Consider the following 20,106-nt stretch of genomic DNA (forward strand, 5'->3'; position numbering starts at 1 on the left):
GGCAAGTGACCTTGGTTGTTCGAGCCTCAGTTTTCTCATCTGTAAAATGGGGCTAATAATAAGAGGACCACAGCTCAGAGGATAACTGGGGGGACTAGATGAGATGGTACCTGTAAAGCGCATTGTGCCTGGGACGTAATAAGTGCTCAACAAAACTGAGCCATTTACTGGTGTCTTTTAGCATAATCCTGTCCTGAAGGCAGGGCCCAGACCTCTTCTAGCCAAGCCCAGGGCAAGGTCTACAGGATGTTCCAATTAAGGCAGAAGAGTCTGAGCCACTGAAGGAGTCTCAGCAAGTGCAGGGCAGAGTCCGGCCTCAAAACAAGTTTTTTCTCGTCCTCCTCCAAGCCAAACCTCTCCATCATTTGGGAAACGATTTCCTGTCTGTGTGGGCAGCAGCTCCGAGCTCATAAAGCAGTTACCCTTAGACCAGGGTTGTGTCTGTGAGGACAGAATATTTCAGAAATGCACTTGCTGACTGAGAAAAGCTTCTCACTTGGAATTCTTTGCACGCTCCCTCCCCTGGGGCCAGTAGTGGCTGAGATGTTGACTTAGAAACATGTTGGCCAGGGCTCTCGCCCACGCCTACTGCAGGGTTGCCTGTAAAGCCCCTGGGAAGGCCCCTCCCCAGATGTGACTCCTAGTGGGTGCTGCAGGCTCCTGGCGGGGGTGGGGCAGAGTGGGAAGGAGAAAGGGCCATCCTGTCTAGAACCGGATGCTTTAGAGATGAACCGCTTGAAGGCAAACAAGTGGCTGGTTCACAGTCTAGTTTTGTGGTTCAGCCACACAGAGAAAATAGTATCCTTCTCATGGGGAGAAAGGAGAGGTGGTGAGGATTCCTCAGTGTGGCCGGCATCACCGGGTGGGCCATGAGGGGGCCGTTGGATGTCCTGGAGGCGCCTCTCCACCGGAGAGCCCAGTGCCGTGACATTCAGAAATGCGGGTGTTAGATCAGATAAACTGTTCTGTAAGGAGACAGACAGTCCGTAGTTTCGGCGTTGCCAGCTGTAAGAACTCTGTGGCAATTACTTAACCCTGCTGCTGTGGCACAAAAGCAGCCATAGACAATACATAAATGAAAAAGTCGGTTGTGTCCCAATAAAACTTTATTTACAAAAACTGACGGCGGGCCAGATTTGGTCCACGGCTGTAGTTTACATGTTAGAGGAATGAGAGCTCAGCCAGGGCTGGAATCCGAGGAGCGCTTCCTGGAGGAGGACATGGCAGCCGAGAGAAGCAAGAAAAGCATTCCTGGCAGTGGCTGGCTTCACCCCAAATCTCGTGTGTGACGGTGAGTGTGCTCCTGGATGCTGGCCTTGCCTCTCGGAGGATCCACCTTCCCTGGACCGGCCTCCCATGATTTAAGGCCTTGCTGTCACTCCGAGCGCTTCAAACAGACCTTTAAAAAATACTTTACCCAGCTCCTCTAGTTGTTTTCAGAGGGATGCTTGGCCCAAGTTTCCCTCCGTAACTGGTAGTCACCAGATGGCATTTGTCCTGTTGCTCTCGCATTACTGGTGAGGAAGAGAAGAATAGTTCCTTTCTGGGACACCCCTCCTGGCCTCAGGGACAGACAGCATCCATGATGGCCTCACACTGCCAGCCTCCCTTTCTTTTTCTTCCTTTTTTTTTTTTTTTAATTTATTTAATTTTGGCTGTGTTGGGTCTTTGTTGCTGTGCACGGGCTTTCTCTAGTTGCGGCGAGCAGGGGCTACTCTTTGTTGCGGTGCGTGGGCTTCTCATTGCGGTGGCTTCTCTTGTTGCGGAGCACGGGCTCTAGGCGCGCGGGCTTCAGTAGTTGCGGCGCATGGGCTTCAGTAGATGTGGCTCGTGGGCTCTAGAGCGCAGGCTCAGTAGTTGTGGCGCACGGGCTTAGTTGCTCCGTGACATGTGGGATCTTCCCGGACCAGGGCTTGAACCCGTGTTCCCTGCATTGGCAGGCAGATTCTTGACCACTGTGCCACCAGGGAAGTCCCCGGCCTCCCTTTCTTCAGGAGGAGAAGGGTTTCAGGTTGTGTATCTGTCGGCGGCAGGGGCTGGGCAGCGTGACCCTCCCGAGCTGGGGACGCTGTCATTCTAGCTCACCTGGGAGCCCAGGCCTCATGCCAGCTGGGCCCAGAGAACATCCAGTCACCATGAGGGAGGCCAGGAGGTGCTGAGTCCGCTGTCCGCCCCACAGGAGAACTGTACCGGGTTTCCTTGAGAAGGCGGAGGTTCCCAGCCCAGGGAAGCATCGAGATCCACGAAGACAATGAGGTGGGTTTCTGAGGGTGTCCAGGCCACCTCTGTGGTCAGGATGTCAGGAAGAGCTCCGAGCTGGTAGGCCACCCAGTTTTCACTGAGCTCTTCATTTGACTTGCTTTGTGATGTCGTGCCGGTCCCTGTCCTTCTCTGGGCTTCTGGGTCCCGCATGAACAAAAAGAGTCTCTTGGGACTCTTCCCACCCTGACACGGAGGGGCTTGCCCTCCTGGCAGCCTGTGCCCCTCACTCTGAATGCACAGGAGGTGCCGTCAGAGTCCCCCTGTGTGTGTGTGAGCCTCTGTGTGCCCCTGCCCCCCCCTCCCCATTGCCTGTCTCTCTCTATCCTGACCGATGTCCCTCTTAGGAAGGCTGCCCGCAGCGCTCCTGCAAGACGCACGTCCTCCTGCTGGTGCTGCACGGGGGGAGCATCCTGGACACGGGCTCGGGGGACCCGTCCTGCAAGGTGGCCGACATCCACACCTTCAGCTCCGTGCTGGAGAAGGTCACGCGCGCCCACTTCCCCGCAGCCCTGGGCCACATCCTCATCAAGTTCGTCCCCTGTCCCGCCATCTGCTCTGAGGCTTTCTCACTCGTCTCCAAGTGAGTCCCTTTCTGCTTGTTTGGACTGGCTGGGGTTGGTGGGGGGCCGAAGAGGAGGGGCCGCCCCTGCCACGTGGGTACGTGGTGGGCAGGTAGGTGCCTGCCTAGGCCTCTCTGGGGTGTCAGGTCCCGACCAGCCACGAGCATCACCGGTGGGAAGTGGTCAGCTAGAGTCCAAAGTGATTAACACTTGCGCAGCGAACCCTCCTCTGCCCGGGGCTGGGTGGCGCTCAGACCCACTTCCTGTGCTCGACAGGCCCTGGTCTCGTTGGCCCAGACAAGGAAGCTGAGGCATTGAGAGGTTAAGCAATGTCCCCAGGGTTACTACGCAGCCCATGGACCCAGGAGTCAAACCCAGGCAGCCCCACTCTCGAGCCACACAATTAAGAGCCAGTGGAGATGTGTGCTATGATGGAGGGGGCACAGGGCACTGCAGACACTCAGAGAGAGGGCCAGGGAGGCTTCCTGGAGGAGGTGACTTTTGGGTATGCTTTGAGAGTAGCGTAACCTGTGAAGGGTCCGGGCTCTCCGGTCAGCCTGGATTTGAGTTCCGGCTGTGTAACCTGGGGGAAGTTGTTTAACCTCTCCCTGTGTGTTTTCCTTATCTGTAAAATGGGGATGATCATGGTATTAACCACCTCCTAGAGTTTTTGTGAGGATTCTTTGTGCTAGTGCGTGTGAAGCACATGGCAGGGCGAAGGCATTAGCTGAGACTCACATCGCCATCCTGGTAGGGGAGAAGGCACTGTCCTTGTTGGTGGACAGTGGGCCGGGGCAGGAGAAGAGAACCCTGCTGGCTGGGAATAAGGCTGTGTGATTGCACGGCTTAGTTCTTCACGAACCTGCCCTGGAACCAGTGCGGGACAGATTGTGAAACTGGGGGCCCTCAGAACCTGGGAGACTTTGGGAGATCCTGACCACTTCTCCAGGACCCGGGGGCTCCCTCAGGTGCTCCCCAGACGCCTGCCCTGTTGAACCAGCTGAAGGTGGTGCCTGGAGCCAGCTGGGAGCCCTGGCTGCTCAGCAGTGATATAGGCAAACAAGAGCCTGAGCACCTGTGTGGCAAACGGCTGGCTGTCGAGCCTGGAACGGGGGTGAAAGGGAGGCCAGTGGCACCTCGGCCTCGCCCCTCACCCCCTTTCATAGCTCCTGCAGAGGAGCCCCCATCCATGTGGGGGTTGGGGAGGGTGGAGAGGGATCCCCAGTCTGGTGCCAGCTCCCCAGGGGGGTGGAGTGCGTGCTCTGGATCCGGTGTGGCTCTAAGGAGAGGGGCCCAGCGTCCAGCTGCTTCTGGGGGAACACGGGGAGGGCATGCGGGGGTCTCACTTCTCCCCTCTGAGAGAGAAAGGAAAGTCTCCTCTGCCTTCTAGATTTATCCGTGTTCCCAGGACACGGGCTGGGCAGATCCCAACCAGAGTTGGAAGGAAGGAGATTCGGTCAGGAAGGAGAGTAGTGCCCCAACCTGATTAATGGCCCAGATGCGGGGTGTGGTTTTTGTTAAACTGCTAGGCGGTCGGGCTCCCCCTGGGTCGGCTGAGTCTGGAGGGCAGGAGCCCTACAATCTGCATCCTGACTTCCTCCGGGCTTTTGCTCTGCAGCGGGTTTGGGAGGCAGAGCTGAAAGAAGGCTCTGTCCATCACTGCCAATAGTCGGAGTTAATTGTGTTCCTTTATCATCAATCTCAGGACTCCCCACCCCTACCCCCTCTCCCCCAGGACATCTGACCTCCAGAGCTGGGTCACCCAGCCCGGGCCTGATCTCCAGGAAGACGAATGGTCCAGCATCCGCTGGAGGGGACAGCGGGAGGGAGCCTAGCTCTCCCCCAGGCAGCTCCTTCCCCGGGCCATCGATCACCCCTAATCACTGCTGGGAAGGAGGTCTTTCTCAGCTAATTAAAATCTCTCCGGCTGCAATTGAGGGCTGTTTCCTCTAATTTGTGTTTCTTTTGGAGATGAGGAATGGCTGTTAGGCCTGCCTGGCACACCATGAGGTCTCTGCCTCCTGTCCAGGGTGCCCTGAGCCCTGTCACCTTCCCCAGTTTCTGTCAGGTCCCTGTTGGGCCCTGGGTCGACCTGAGCTTGGACTATGGGGGAAGGGCAGGCTCTGGGGAGGGGACGTACAGTCCCTCCCTCTGTTTTCCCTCCCAGCCAGCTGGGTCCGATGCCCCAGGGGACAGAGGTAGGACGGGTGGGGTGCAGGCAGGCACAGGCAGCTGGGAGCTCGTCCCTGTTGGGGCTGAGCTGCCCAGAGAGAGGGAGGCAGGAAGTGAGGGGCCCACGCAGCGGCTGAGGATCAATCCACGGTTGGGGAGGTGCTGTAGGATAGGCTCTCTCAGTCCTTTCTGGGGTCACAGACCTTTCTACAAAGCCCTTGATGGCTCTGATCCTCTCCCCAGAAAGATGGACACGATATCATGCGTGCAGCTGCGTGCCCACCTCCAAGCTGTGGCCGATGTGTGATACCCATGCCTGGCACGTCCTCTCACCTCCCTTCTAGCTTCCCTAAAGCCTTTCTTGAGGCCTAGTTCAAACCTCACCTCCTCCAGGAAGTCTGCCATGATGACATGTCCCCACCCTGATCCACACCAGAGGCTCCCTCCATAACTGGGGTGTCCTTTGAGGCCATACAGAAAAGGGCAGAGAGCACTGCTGTCATAAGAGGCACAGGGCCCACATCATGGCTGGCACGGGATGGACATACAGGGGATTCAGCAGAGGCTTGCCCCTCCCTCCACCCCCACCCCATTGCCTGTGCTTTGTCTCGTCCGGCTCCTGCCTGTGTCCTCCTGAAGAGTCCCCGAGCCGAACGCCCAGTTCCTGGCCAGCATGTGCTCTCTTTTGCCCGGCTGGGCTTACCTTGGCCCCCTGTCTGCAGCCTGAATCCCTACAGCCACGATGAGGGCTGTCTCAGCAACAGCCAGGACCACATCCCTCTGGCCGCCCTGCCCCTGTTGGCCATCTCCTCCCCGCAGTACCAGGATGCAGTTGCCACCGTCATCGAGCGAGCCAACCAGGTGTACATGGAGTTCCTCAAATCCCCCGATGGGATTGGCTTCAGTGGGCAGGTAGGACAGCCTGCCCTCACCTCCCTGTCCTGGTCCCTGCCTGGAGAGAGGCTGGGGTCTTCCAGGAGGATCTAGACCAGGGTGCCCTGGAGCCCTAGCTTCTGAGATCCAAAGAGGCTTTTGAGACCTTTGGGTTTATCCTCATTTTACAGACAGAAAAACTGAGGCCAACATCTGAGTTCTGATTTTCAGCCCATGCTGATCTGTGGCCCAAGTCTGACCCCTGACTATAGCCTGCTTTCTGTCCTCAAGCTGACCCTCCCATCCCCCTGTTGGGACCCTCAGTGCCTCCCTGGGACAGGCTCCTTGTTCGCCCGCGGACAGGCGACCCACGCTCTGTCTGGGTGTGGAGCGGGGGCGTGGCAGTGGGCAGGCCTGCAGTCCCGGCTCTGCCTTCTCCAGGTGTGTCTCATCGGGGACTGCGTGGGGGGCCTCCTGGCCTTCGATGCCATCTGCTACAGCGCGGGGCCCTCAGGTGACAGCCCTGGCAGCGGCAGCCGGAAGGGGAGTGTCAGCAGCACACAGGTGCGGGCCAGGTAGTGGGACTGGGGGAGGGTCTGTCCTTGGGAGCCCCGGCCCCGGCCCCAGGGGAACAGGGCCTCTCGTATCACAGTCCTGCAAGAGTAGTGGGAGATTATTATTACAGGTGAAGAAACTGAAGCCCAGAGAGGGCTCATGCCGGGTTTGGTCCCTAGACAGCTGTCCAGAGTCCTGCTGGGTTGCCGAGCCCTTTGGACTTGGGGGACAGCCCTGTGCCTAAAATCCCACCGTTAACTGTGCTGTGGCTCTCATGCCCCTTTTGGAAGGAGGACTGCCTCTCACACCGTAGGAGGAAGGGGTTCATTTATGCCGGGGGAGGAGGCAGGGCCCCAGAGTCTCCGGTGACTGAAGTGTCCTCCTGTCCTCTGCTCGGCCCCAAAGGACACCCCAGTTGTGGTGGAGGAGGAATGCAGCCTGGCCAGCAGCAAGCGACTCAGCAAGAGCAGCATCGATGTCTCCAGCGCGTTGGAGGATGAAGAGCCCAAGAGGCCACTGCCCCGGAAGCAGAGCGACTCCTCCACCTATGACTGCGAGGCCATCACCCAGCATCACGCCTTCCTATCGAGGTAACCGCTCCCTGTGCCTGCTGCCTTCCAGCAAAGCGTCCAGAGGGACAGAACCTCGGCCCAGGGTCATCTGGGAGGCCTGTGACTCCCAGGCCCTTGCATCGGGGTAGGGGGGAAGGGACGAGCACTGAAATGCTGGGACCAAGGCCATTCCCCACGGACCCTGCGCCAAGACCCGGGACTCTGCACGCTGCGTCCGCCCCACTCCCCAGCTTGCAGAGAGCTGGGGGCAATCGATCTCACCAAGAGAGTAGACGCTGCCCTGCAGCCTACTTCACTGACGGTCTCAAGAATCTGGTGAAAGAACAGACGTAGGTGTGTTTTGTATTTCTTAGTATTGTGTTCTTGGTATCTCTCAGATGGGGCAGCAGAGGCCAAGGAGGTTAGGAACTTTCCAGGGACCACACAGCCAGTTACTGGAGAATTGGGGTCAGCATTTTGGTGTCCCAGTGCCCAGCACCCAATGCACTCTCATTCGAAGGCCAGCCGGGTCCCTCCATGGAACTGCCCACCCTTTAACTTTCTAGAAGAGGCATGTTAACAGACACTGGCTAAATGAATTATCTGTACATTTATTCAGGATTCAAATGGGTATTGAACATAGATCCACATGGGAAGGAACGCCTCTTTGCTTCTTCCCTTTCTCCTCGCTTCTCTCCTCCCATCCCCCCTCCTTCTTTTCCACCCAAATGATAAGTAGCAGGAGGTCATCACAGCATTTGGAAGATGGATCCTCTCACCATTGCTGACCTTGGAGTGTTCCTTGCAGTATATTTTTTACTTGCTTTGCCTATAGTTTTACTTTAAAAAAACCCTCTTATATTGTGTTCTTTTCCCCATATAATTAAAAAGTCTTGGAAAATATTCTTAAAAATATTTTTTGAGTGAATGGATGACATCTTACTTAGTCCCAGTAACTAGATACTTTGGCTTTTTCCAGTTCTTTGCAATTATAAACAGCACTCCAGAAACATCTTTGTGCATATATATATATATATATATATATATATATATATATATATATATAGGGGTTATTTCATTCAGATGGATTCTTGGAGGAAGAATTATTAGGTCAAAGGCTCTGCATACTCAAATCATATTTAAAGCCCCTCTGAAAGATTATTCTTTAGAAAAGCAGCTACATTTCAAGTCAGGTTGCAAGGTAAAATCGTACCATTTCTGGTTCATCCTTGAAAAATCCTTTAAGAAAGCCCCAAATTTGGAGAGTGACGTGAAGTTGGAGGCTCTCGAGAGCTGGTCCAACACAGCCAGCTCTTCCTTCTGGTGCAGGGACAGATGGCTGTTTCTCTGGCAGTTAAGTAGTTGGTGTGTGTTTAGGGACCACGCTGTACATGAAATACGAATCGTTAAACACCAGGGTGGTCATCCTCACTGCAAGATGCTCACACTGCGAGAGGCGGCGGGTGTGTGGGGATTCAGATCCAACTGCCCGGACCCTCGCCCACAGGGGATGGCGGACTGGCACACATGATTTCGATGGTTATTTCTAAGATTCCCTTTCTCCTCCCACTTGAGTATTTTAGTAGAATTTGCATTCCGTTAATGGATTCATAGATCACGCGATCCTGCTGCACTTTCTTAAACCCCGACCAGTACCTAAATGCAGCTGGAAGGTCAGGGAGGTCCCCAGTTTTCTGCCCATTCTCAGCAGCCCACTCTGGGTCTGGGACTAAACATCCACTTGAAGTCTTTGGGGCAACGGGCACCTGGGAGGGGAACGGCTGGAATTCTGGGTGTCTCGTGTTTTTCTCTTTAAGCTCAGCTTCCTTTGTGGGCTAGAGGGGAGGGAAGACCAAGCTGTTTGCATCTGTGTCTGCGAGTTGCCTGGAACATGAGTTACCATGAAAGCCCTCCTCCTGGCAGAACTGATGTCACCCAGCTGTCTGGCCAGGCCGGGCTTCTCTGCTGGACAGGGCAGGAATTCACAGTGTGGCCATCACAAGACCAGTACGATGGGGCAGACCTGCCAATGCGCAGGGGGCTTAGGTTTTCAGGTGCTCGGTCTATTTTAGTGAAGAAAGTTTGATTGGATCATGGCCACGCGTGTTTGTTCAAGTAGCGTCTGTGGCTGCCCGCGTGCCACGCGGCAGAGTTGAGTTAAGTGGATGTGATGGAGGCCATATGGCCCCCGAAGTCTGAAATATTTACCATCTGGCCCTTTACAGGAAAAGTTGGCTGATTGCTGCCTTACCCAAATGTTGGCCAGGCCTTGGTGTTGGATGCTGAGATGGTCGCCATCTCGTGTCGGTGGTCCATCAAGTGGACTCCGGGTCTGAGCCCCGCCCCAGAGACGGAGGGCTGGGCGCTGCACCCCGGACCTCAGGCCGCTCTGCTAAGTGCTCGCCCCCTGCGCTTGGTCCTCCCCTAACCTGCGCTCCCCTGTCTTCCTCCCTCGGCCAGCATCCACTCGAGCGTGCTGAAGGATGAGGCTGAGCCCCCTGTGGCCGGGGGGCCCCAGCTCCCCGAGGTCAGCCTGGGCCGCTTGGATTTTGAGGTGTCCGACTTCTTCCTCTTTGGCTCGCCCCTGGGCCTGGTCCTGGCCATGCGGAGGACGGTGCTGCCCGGACTGGATGGTGGGTATGGCGCGGGCTGGGGTTCAAGATGCCTTTGGGTCACTAGGCCACTGTGTGAGGGCCTGGAATTGGGGAGAGCGGGGCAGGGAGGGCCATGGAGTTGGGGTAGATGAAGAGAGAGGCGAGGAAGAAGAAGAAGGGGTCGGGGCGGGGGGAGGAGAGTGGGGCAGTTTCCCTAGATGGGCAAAGGTGAGGCAGCTCCTGGTGGATTTCGCTGTCCCTGTCACATGCCCCAGACTGATTTGTGCCCCCATTGTCCAGCTGTCATGCTGTCAGGGAAGAGAAGCCCTATTGCACCCACCCCCTCCATCCCCAGCGCCCAGGCAGGCCCTCTGCAGCCAGGTTGGTCTTACTGCCCCCTGCAGATGCCCTGCTCACCTCAGTGCTTTTGTTCTCGCAGTCCCTGCGGCCTTCAGTGCCTTCTCCCCATCCCTCTAAGATCCACACGGAGGTGGTTTGCACCAGCAGATGGCTTAGCAATGGCTCTGCGGATGTAAGAGGCTGGAGGCATCTCGGAGAACAGTGGATCAGGGATTCTCGAATTTCCTTAGCACCCAAGTTTACCAACAGCCTGCACTATGGAACAGATAAAAAGTGGCGGGGGGGTGTCTGCTAGAAGTGGGGAGAGGAGGCAGAATCCCACGGCTGTCCTTAACGTTGCTAAGGAAACCTAGGGCTCCCTGGATGCTGGACCGTCCAGTCCTCTAAGAGGGACAGTGAGGCACGTTGATGAGCTGAAGCCTCAGTGGAGACACCTGCTGGTCAATGGGAGAAGTGTTCTGTCGGCTCTGGCAAACTAAGAAGTCTACTTACTACCGGGCCTGGGAATTGAGCGGGCCGAAGGAAGGGCTGCTGATCCTGACTGAAAGATCCTAGGTCCGCTTCATAGTTCAGGTGGCAACTAAGTGACAGCTAGAAGAATTTAAAGGAGTTTGACCAGTGGAAATAGTGGAGGGCGTCCTGCTAGGAGGAGGGGCAGCTTGAGCAGCAGCGCAGAGAAAGGAAAGCAGCAAGCCTGGCTGGGGAGTCACCGACGTCCACCGTGGCTGTAGTCCTGGGCGCCTACAGCGGTGCTTCTAGGTGGGGCAGGTTGGCAAGGCATTGAAGGCCAAGCTGAACCTGATGGCTTTGATCCTGTCGGTAGCAGGGAGCCATGGCAGGTTCTTGAGCAGAGGAATAGGTTACTCAAAGCTGCAGTGAAGGGAGCCTCCTAGGGCCAAGGGAGCAGGTGCTCAAGGGACTTCCCCCATGTATCCTCCCACTTCCCACCCCCACCCAGGTTTCCAGGTACGTCCTGCCTGCAGTCAGGTCTACAGCTTTTTCCACTGTGCAGACCCCTCTGCCTCCCGGCTTGAACCACTGCTGGAGCCCAAGTTCCACCTGGTGTCGCCCGTCAGCGTTCCCCGCTACCAGAGGTTCCCGCTGGGTGACGGACAGTCCCTCCTCCTTGGTAGGCCCTCAGGAGTATAAGAGTGTGCTGAGCCGGAGGCTGGGCCCCAGCTAGGAGGTGCCCCAGGGCCACCCTCTCTGGTCCAGCCCCTCCAAGCTAGTCAGCTGTCAGAGTGACTAGACTCACCTGAACAAGGACTATGTGCTCTGTGCGGGGGGGACAGGAAGACAGCTGACTCACCTGCCTTCCAAGCAGCCCACCTGTGTGAGCACCTGTTCTGCAGGAGGCATCTTTGGGCTCTGCCCCGTGACCAGCTCCCATGGCCGGGACCAGCATAATACTTGAGTTGTCAGACCTGATTGTAAGTCCGGGGATCCATGCTGAGTGCCATGCCTAGAGCCCAGCCTGGACTCTGGAGGGGCAGGGCACGGAGTGGGTCACCCTGGAGGGCTTCATGGAAGAGGGGGCCTTCAACCAAGGCATCGGACAGGTGGAGAAGAGCTGGAGGATGGGGGTTGGAGAGATCTTCTGGGTGGAGGGAACATCAGGAGCAAGGACAGGTGGGTTGGGGGGGCGCGGCCTCCAGGGCTTAAGTGGGGTGAGCCAGGCATGGACTGGGGTGAGGCCAAGGGGAGGCCTCTACTGGACAGTCAGGGGCTTGGAGATCAGAGCCTTGTCTCCGTACCACAGTTCAGGAAGTTTAGCCAAGCCGGTTCAGAGATTTGGGCCAGATTGGGGGCGGGGGCTGCTGTGCACATGGCTCATTCAGGCTTAAAATCCAATTGACCCCCCCTTGCCCCATGTCAATGGAAACTTAATTTCCAAAGTCCTCTTTTGTCAGGAGCTTCCGTAGATAGAAGGGGCTCTAAAACCTTCCCACATCTTAAAATGTCACTCTCTGCTCAGGGCATCCCCCTGCCCCCAGGGGTCGCCCTCGCTCCCAGGATGGAGGCCCCATTCATTTCCAAGCTCAGCCACAGCCCTCTGTGGCTCAGGGAGGAGTCACATGGTAACGTGCCACCTGTGACCTCAGCTGGTGCTTTGGGGGCAGTGTCCCAGACGTGCCCTCGGCCGCTCTACTGGGGCTGGATGTGATGGTCGGGACCCTGACTCGTGCCTGCGTAACCCATGGCTTGGCGGAGGTGAAATCTGACTGCATACTACGGTGAGGGGGTCCCGTCAGGCTCTGGGGTAAGAGGTGCGGGCTGCCCGCTGGGCAGGTGAGGGAGCAGGCCGGGCTCAGCCTCCCGCCCAGCATGGGGCTGGCGCACACGGGCAGCTTCATCTGAGGCCCACCACTCGGCCTTGACTGTGAAATTCCCCCTCCAGCTGACGCCCTGCACAGCCACAGCTCCCTCTTCCTGGAGGGCAACCCCCGGGGCAGCCCGCCGCTTCTGGAGGCCCCGGCCTCACCCCCTCACGCCCCGAGGTCCCAGCGCCCGGGGCGGAGGATAAGCCAGGGCAGCTCCCACAGTGAGAGCTCGGAGTCCTCGGACAGCCTGGCCCCCGTGGGCACCTCCCGCAGTGAGTGAGGGTCTCCCGGGCCCTGCCTGGATTCGCGGGAGGGGGAACCCTCCTCCGGGTGGCCGCTGGCCCCCTGCCGGGGCTGCCGAGGGCAGGGGAGGAGGGGACAAGGGAATCCAGACCCAGCTCTGACCTCAGAGAGAACTGTGACCTCTGACCCTGGACAGGGGCCCTGACCTCTGACCGTGGACTGAGCCGTGACCTTGCCAGGCCTCGACTTAATCCCAATGTTCAGTTTTGCCCCTGGGAGTCCCTGTGACCAACAGCCCTGGGATGAGACTGTGCACGTCTCCGTGGGTCAGGCCCCCATCCTGGGGACCAGTTTGCAGCACGCGCCCTGGGGGAGGGGTGGGTACGCGAGGGGGTGGGGGGTCGTTGAAGGCAGAGGAGAGCTCATTCTGAGCCGAGCGCTCTGGCCCCAAACTTGTGCCCCGAGTGGCACATCCACCCCTGGATCCGGGCCCCAGGGTCCCACGCTGCCCCTTGGGTCAGAGCCCCGGGCAGGCTGCTCTGACCTTGCCCCCCTCTTGGCCCCGCAGTCACAGCCAAGTGGTGGGGCAGCAAGCGCATCGACTACGCCCTGTACTGCCCCGACGTCCTCACCGCCTTCCCCACCGTGGCCCTGCCCCACCTCTTCCACGCCAGCTACTGGGAGTCCACGGACGTGGTGGCCTTCATCCTGAGACAGGTACTGCCGCCCCTTCTTGGGAGGGCCCGTCCTTCTGGGGAGAAGAGGCTGACCTCGCGGGCCACGCTGGACACTGGGAAGGCACCGAAGCGCGGCGAGTCGGGGGGTGACCTGGACAGACAACGGTTTTCCTGAGGAAGGCTGGCTTCTGGCCAATGGCGTGGTACTTTCTAGAAAATTAAATAGACACCACGTAGGAGAATGTACCTATGGTTCAACTTGGAGACTGGAGTCATCATGGCTGTTCCCCTGTGGGTCTCAAGGTCCTCGTCTCTAAAATAGGTGGAGAGAGAGGCCAGGGACTGAGGGAGAGCCTGGGGGTGGGTAGAGGCTGGCAGGTGAGGGTCAGATCACATGCACCCTCCACAGCCAAGGTCAGAGGGGGATTTTATACTGGGTCCGATGACAAGCCACTGCAGAGTTTTGAGTAAGGGAGAGAGATTGATATTTTAGAAGGAAGTCCTGTGGCTGCTGCTTGGAGGGCAGGAGAGCAAGCGTGGGATCCCAACCTTGAGGTGGCGGCTTGGGCTAGGAAGCTGGTGGCAGAGGTGCCGAGGGGCTGCCGGGTTTGAGGTGTGGTGACAGGACCTGCTGACATTCGGGCTGCGAGGGAAGGGGGGGGGGTCCCACGAATCCTGGTTTCCACTCGATTAACTATGGTGACACCATGCCCTAGGGCTGGGGAAGAGCGGGGCTGGGCGGGAGGGGATGCTGAGTCTTGGGTGTGGACCTGGGAAGGTGAGACACCTGTTAGATGTTGGGAGGGAAGGTGAGTGGAGCGTCTGGAGCTTAGCTGGCTTGGAGGTAAAAATGTGGCGTCATCAGAGCCTGGATGGCATTTAAAGCCAGCGATGGGTTGCCCTGCTTCTCACACCAATTCCCACGTGTGAGTTTTTTCCCCACAGCAGGCAGGTCTCTGACCTCAGCGGGGTGCCCTACAATTTCACTCAGTTTTGCCATTATCTATCTAGAGGTAGGGTCAGATCCCGCAGGTTGAGGGCTCAGCCCTACAACTGCCCGCCCCGCCCCCATCAGATGTCAATCTTCAGGTTGTCACCTGGGTTTCCCTCTCTTTTTTTTTTAAACATCATGAAAAATTTTTTTCTTTATTTTTTTTTGGCTGCGTCGGGTCTTAGTTGGTGCACATGAGATCTTCATCGAGGCATGTGGGTCCTTTCGTTGCAGCGCGTGGGCTCTCCGTTGCTGCGCATGGGCTTCTCTCTAGTTGTGGCATGCAGGTTTTTCTCTCTCTAGTTGTGGCGTGCGGGCTCTGTAGTTTGCGGCACGCGGGCTCTCTTGTTGAGGCGTGTGAGCTCAGTAGTTGCGGCGCGTGGGTTTTAGTTGCCCCGCAGCATGTGGGATCTTAGTTCCCCGACCAGGGATTGAACCCACGTCCCCTGCATTGGAAGGTGGATTCTCTACCACTGGACCACCAGGGAAGTCCCTCACCTGGGTTTTCTGACTCACAGGCTATAGAATGGAGGTTCCAAAGATCCTCTCCTTGGTTTCAGTTAATTTGCTAGAGTGGCTCACAGAACTCAGTTTATTTACTAGATTACTGGTTAATTATAAAAGGATTTTATAAAAAGGAATAGCCAGATGGAAGAGATGCAAAGGGCAGGGTATGGGGAAAGGGGTTGGAGCTTCCATGCCCTCTCTAGGGCACCACTGTCCCCAAATTCCCATGTGTTCACCAACCTGGAAGATCTCCAAACCCCATCCTTTTGGGTTTTTGTGGAGGCTTCATTACATAGACATGATGGATTAAATCACTGGCCATCTGTGATTGAACTCCAACCTCCAGCCCCTCTCCCCTCTCCCGAGGTGGTGATGTGGGGCTGGGGCGGGACTGAAAGTTCCAACCCTCTGATCACAAGGTTGGTTCTCCTGGCAACCAGCCCCATCCTTAGATGCGGTTCAAGTCACCTCGTTAACATAACGAAAGACACCTTTGTCCCTCTCACTTAGGAAGTTGCAAGGATTTGAGAAGCTTTGTGCCAGAAATTGGACAAAGACCAAATATCTACTTCTTCTTATAAATCCCAACATCACAGATACCGAGGGAGTTACTGTAGACGGAGAAGTTCAGGGAGGAGTCCTGGAGTGGATAGGCGGGAGGGGGCCGCTGCGTTGGGCAGGATGGAGGTCACGGGGCCTTGACAAGAATGGCTTCAGGGGAGACACAGGATCAGAAGTTACCTGGGGTGAGGGAGGGGAGAAGGCGGGGGGGGGGGTAGTGGAGACAGTGCAGGGCGAGTCTTCTGCGGACTTCTGCTGTCAGGGAGAGCAGGAACATGTCATGGTTGTTGAGAGGGGTCCTAGGGAGAGGCAGTATGACGGCATATTTAGATGCTGAGGAGAATGATCCAGTAGTGAGGGACTAGCCATTGATGTAGGGTTGAGAGGGGAGCTGGCTCCATTATGTTCTTGAGGAGGTGGGTGGGGCTGGGTGGGACCAGGTCACCCACCGTAACGGGGGAAGGCAGAGAATGGGTACAGACGCAGGTGGCTGCTAGGTTTGGGTGTCGAGAGCAGAGGCTGGTCCAGGCCAGAGCATTTGAGAGACAGTGGTCTGGCCCCAGCTGTCAGGACAGGTGGGCAGAGTGGTAGGTGCTGGGGGCTCCCGGCCTCCTGAGGGTCCCAGGCTGGGAGGTGAGGAGGCCTGGGGGAGGGCCTGACTGGCCGCAAGCTGGAGGGCCCTGACACCATGGGGAGGAGGGAGAGGGGCCCAGATGGCCTGACCCGGAGTCCTGCTGGGCTCATCAGGTGATGCGCTACGAGAGCGTGAACGTCAAGGAGAGCGCTGGCTTGGACCCCGCGGCACTGAGCCCCACCAACCCCCGCGAGAAGTGGCTTCGTAAGAGGACCCAGGTCAAGCTGCGGGTATGTGCTTGTTGGAGGTGCCTACGGGCTGAGGCTGTGGTCTCGGGGAGGTGGGGCTGCCCCCGGGGGCTGGGGCATCCACACGGCGGGGAAGGGCTTTGGTTCGCTCCTCAGATCTCCGTGCTCATACATGCTGGGATTCGGGCTTAGACGAGGCCCCCAGGGCTGCAGTGGAGGGGGAGGGGGGATTGGTGGGATGGGGAGCTGGCTGCCCGTGGCCTGGCTCCACAGGAGCACCACGGCTGGGGCTCCAGGGCGCTGGGGATGGTGAGGAGATGCCAGTTGTGGAGCAATTGCTATATGCCAGGCCTCTGTAGACGTACCCAGGGGTCCGAAAGAGTCTTGCACACAACCACAGCCCGGTGTGGCGTTTGTCATCATATAGAGGGAGGCACAGATTAGGAAGAAGATGAAGAGAAGGATTGTCAGGGCAGGCCGTGCGGCGCTTCCCTGAAGAAGCATCATCTCTGCAAGGTATTGACGTATGAATAGGAGTTCAGTAGGCATACATTCATTTACTCAGCAAACGACGGTCAATACCCACTGTGTCCCAGACCCTTTGCCAGGCAGTGGGGCACAGGGATTTACAAGCACAGCCACTGTTGTGGGCACTTCCAGTCCTGTGGGAACATCAGACATGGACCCCAAGAACAGTCCTAAATGGTACAAGGTGATCAGTGATCCATGAATCAACTCTTTTTTTGGTAAACATATTTATTGAGCTATAACCACATTTTATACAATTCACCCACTTAAAGTGTGCAATTCAATGTATCTTAGTATATTCACCGATGTGTGCAACCATCATCATGGTTAATTTTAGATCATTTCCATCACCTCCGAAAGAAACCCCTTACCCTTTAGCTACCACTCCGCTCCCCCAGCCCCACTGCCACCCCTAACCTTAAGCGACCACTCATCTACTTTCTGTCTCTATGGCTTTGCCTGTTCTGGACATTTCATATAATGGAATCATACTATAGGTGGTTCCTTGTGTCTGGCTTCTTTCACTGAGCACCTTTCTCAAGGTTCATCCGCATTGTGGTTTGTGTCAGTACTTAATTCCTTTTTATGGCATCTTTCCATGTGTTTATTTCCATGAATGAGCTCTTCCCTTATCGGTATTCTTGTCAGCAGGCCTGCATCTCCCACTTGACTGAGGGTTTCCGGGTCAGGGTCCATGACTGGTTCCTCTCTGCATCCCCAGAGCCCAGCTCTGGGACCAGTGCAGATGAGGTGCCTACAGATGTTTGTTGATTTGAATTGAAATACCATGGAATTGAGAGGAGGCAGAGACCATCTCTGGGGAGTCCACCAGTGCTTCTTGGAGAGGACGAAGTTGAGTCAGGTCTTAGTGGATGGGCTGGAAGAAGGAGGCAGGGGACCAGGGATGCCATAGAAAGTGGGGGGACCAGTGTGAGCAAAGGCCCAGAGGCCTCTGCAGAGCCTGACCTGAAAGAACCAGTGGGGCTTCGAAGGGCAGCAGCAGGAGATGGGACTGAAAAGATTGCCCAGCAAAGTTTTGATGCCAGGCTCAGGATTTGTACTTCATCCCGAGGGCCCCGGGGGGTTAAAAGCTCTGTGCTTTGTAAAGACGGTCGATCTGCCACGGGGAATGTTTTTGAGTAAGGGGGCTCCTTTAAGATGCTACTAGCAGAGCCCAGGGGAGAGGTACCTGGGTGTGGGAAAAGACACAGATGTGGGTGGTTCTGTAAAGATGGAGTGGTTTGGGTCTTGAAGCCAGGCTGGGAGTGGTGGGCAGCTGGGGCCAATGTAGGGCTACGGAATGAATGGAAACCAGACGTGAAGAAGGATGGGGATGCTGGGATAGTTACAGACAAGTGACGCGACGTCCAGCATTGCTCCAGAATGATCTGGAGCGGGGTGGGGGCATCCAGCCAGGGAAGAGCAGAGCCAGAACGGCCGCGACTGGTTTCCGGCCACACGAGACTTCCTACGCTGTTTTCTCTACTCTTGACATTTAAATCGCCCACGAAGCAAAGACGGATGGTAAACGGCTACTGTAGGATGTGAGCCGTGATGAGGAAGGAGGAAGTGAAGGTGACCCTCAGTTTCCAGCCTGGGGATCTAGAAGGATGCCAGGCTCTGAGGACTGGTTGTTACCTCCAGGCCATGCGGAGAATCAAGAGCGGAGGATGCTGGTCTGCAGGAGCCCGGGGCTCCTTGGAGACCACGTGAGGGTCTAAGGGTCTGTTTCCCTCGTGGACTCCATGGGGACACATCTCGGAAGCTCTAACGAGGTTAATAGGAAGGAAGGCAATATCCGGCGGGTGTGCACCCCTCCAGGTGATCCAGTGGCTGACGTAAGGAAAAAGCCAGGTCAAGTCCCCTTGCAGAAGCTGAGCTGGTTTCTGTCCTTCCAGAATGTCACCGCCAACCACCGGGCCAACGACGTGATTGCTGCCGAAGACGGCCCCCAGGTCCTGGTGGGGCGGTTCATGTACGGGCCCCTCGACATGGTGGCCCTGACCGGGGAGAAGGTACAGAGGCTGGGCCATCCTCTCCTGGGTACCACGTGGCACGTGCGGTGAGGGCTGCGGAAGGCCTGGCTGCACGAGGTGGGAGATGCTCATGCAGGTCAGGGAGGGAGAGCGGGAGTGAGGGATGGACCGGGTGCCTCGGAGAAGCTGGTGTGGCTGCAGTAGAAAGAGGAAAGGTGGTGGGAGCCAGGAGCTAGCGTCGGACGGGACCCCAAGCCCTGCTGTCTTGGCAGAGAAGAGCTCCCAAGCCCAGCCCCAGCGCCCCAGCCTTCAGCGGTTCCCCTGGGCCCCTCACTGCCTGCAGGTGGACATCCTGGTGATGGCAGAGCCTTCCTCCGGCCGCTGGGTGCACTTGGACACGGAGATCACGAACAGCAGCGGCCGGATCACGTACAGCGTGCCGCGGCCCCGGCGCCTGGGGCTCGGCGTCTACCCTGTGAAGATGGTCGTCAGGTAAGACCCAGGTGACACTCTCACGGTGCTTTCACCCGGTTCCATGGCCCTGCCAGCCAGGCCTGTCCAGAAGATGGGGGCCTCGAGGTACTGTCTTCGGGACCCTGTCCTTGTCTGCAGGGAGAGAGGAAAATGGGATGCGGTCGCAGCTGTAGCATCAGGAGATGCCGCCCAGGTTCTCTCTCAACCTGGCCCTGACTGAGCTCTGACCCCGGCTGTGGGCTGACCTTGGCCTCAGGCTGACACCTGACCTTGAGCGCACGGCTGGCCATACCTTTCAGGGGCGACCAGACCTGCGCGATGAGCTACCTCACAGTGCTGCCCCGGGGCATGGAGTGCGTGGTCTTCAGCATCGACGGCTCCTTCGCGGCCAGCGTGTCCATCATGGGAAGCGACCCCAAGGTCCGGCCAGGGGCAGTGGACGTTGTCCGGTGAGTGCACCCTCCCTGCAGGGGATGTGTCCCCCCGGGGCAGGGGCCAGCAGCCCTGGGGGATATGGGCCAGGAGCCGGGAGTCCTGGCTTCACCTCCAGCAGTAATTTACTGAGGCCCTTGAGAATCTCAGATGCCCTCCCTCCCTCCCTATCTTCCTCCCTCTGTTTATTCTAACACTGTCTGAGCATTCTGTGCAGTGAATCAGGCCTGGTCTCTTGCATTCAGATCCCAGTCAGGATAGAATTGGTGTGTTCTGATTACCGGTTGCCGTGGAGCAAATGCTCCGTACTTAGCAACTGAAGATCGTACTTTATTATTCTATCACATCATTGACTGGCTTCTGCTGGGAGTTTCTCCAGCAATGGCAGTCAGGTGGCGGTCCAGGCGGGGGGTCATCTGAGGGCTCCACTGGGCTGGAGGTTCAAGATGTTCAGGATGGATGATGAGCTCATGTGTCTTGTTCCTCGGCTGGGGCGCCTCTTTCTCTCTCTCCATGTGGCTGTTCCATGTGACCAGCCAGGTGGTCTCAGACCAGCCAGACTTTGTACCTGGGGGCTGACTTCCACCATGGTGACCGGCCTCCTCTGGTTCCTAGAGACCCAGCTGGAAGCTACAAGTGTTCTTAGG

General features: G+C 57.3%; 1 protein-coding gene across 1 annotated transcript in view; it reads left to right on the plus strand.

The window, feature by feature from the left end:
- Positions 1 to 20,106, plus strand: part of PITPNM3 (PITPNM family member 3) — a 90,065-nt gene that overhangs the window by 59,504 nt on the left and 10,455 nt on the right. Inside the window, exons 5-17 of the mRNA XM_059997811.1 lie at positions 2,180 to 2,256; positions 2,607 to 2,842; positions 5,717 to 5,906; positions 6,309 to 6,431; positions 6,828 to 7,012; positions 9,434 to 9,606; positions 10,886 to 11,056; positions 12,326 to 12,520; positions 13,060 to 13,208; positions 15,975 to 16,091; positions 18,476 to 18,592; positions 18,897 to 19,045; positions 19,327 to 19,476. Of these exons, the coding sequence (XP_059853794.1) occupies positions 2,180 to 2,256; positions 2,607 to 2,842; positions 5,717 to 5,906; positions 6,309 to 6,431; positions 6,828 to 7,012; positions 9,434 to 9,606; positions 10,886 to 11,056; positions 12,326 to 12,520; positions 13,060 to 13,208; positions 15,975 to 16,091; positions 18,476 to 18,592; positions 18,897 to 19,045; positions 19,327 to 19,476 (2,032 nt within the window). The remainder of the gene's footprint in view (positions 1 to 2,179; positions 2,257 to 2,606; positions 2,843 to 5,716; positions 5,907 to 6,308; positions 6,432 to 6,827; positions 7,013 to 9,433; positions 9,607 to 10,885; positions 11,057 to 12,325; positions 12,521 to 13,059; positions 13,209 to 15,974; positions 16,092 to 18,475; positions 18,593 to 18,896; positions 19,046 to 19,326; positions 19,477 to 20,106) is intronic.

The sequence above is a fragment of the Delphinus delphis genome, chromosome 19 (genome assembly GCF_949987515.2).
Source record: "Delphinus delphis chromosome 19, mDelDel1.2, whole genome shotgun sequence".
NCBI classification, from domain to species: domain Eukaryota; kingdom Metazoa; phylum Chordata; class Mammalia; order Artiodactyla; family Delphinidae; genus Delphinus; species Delphinus delphis.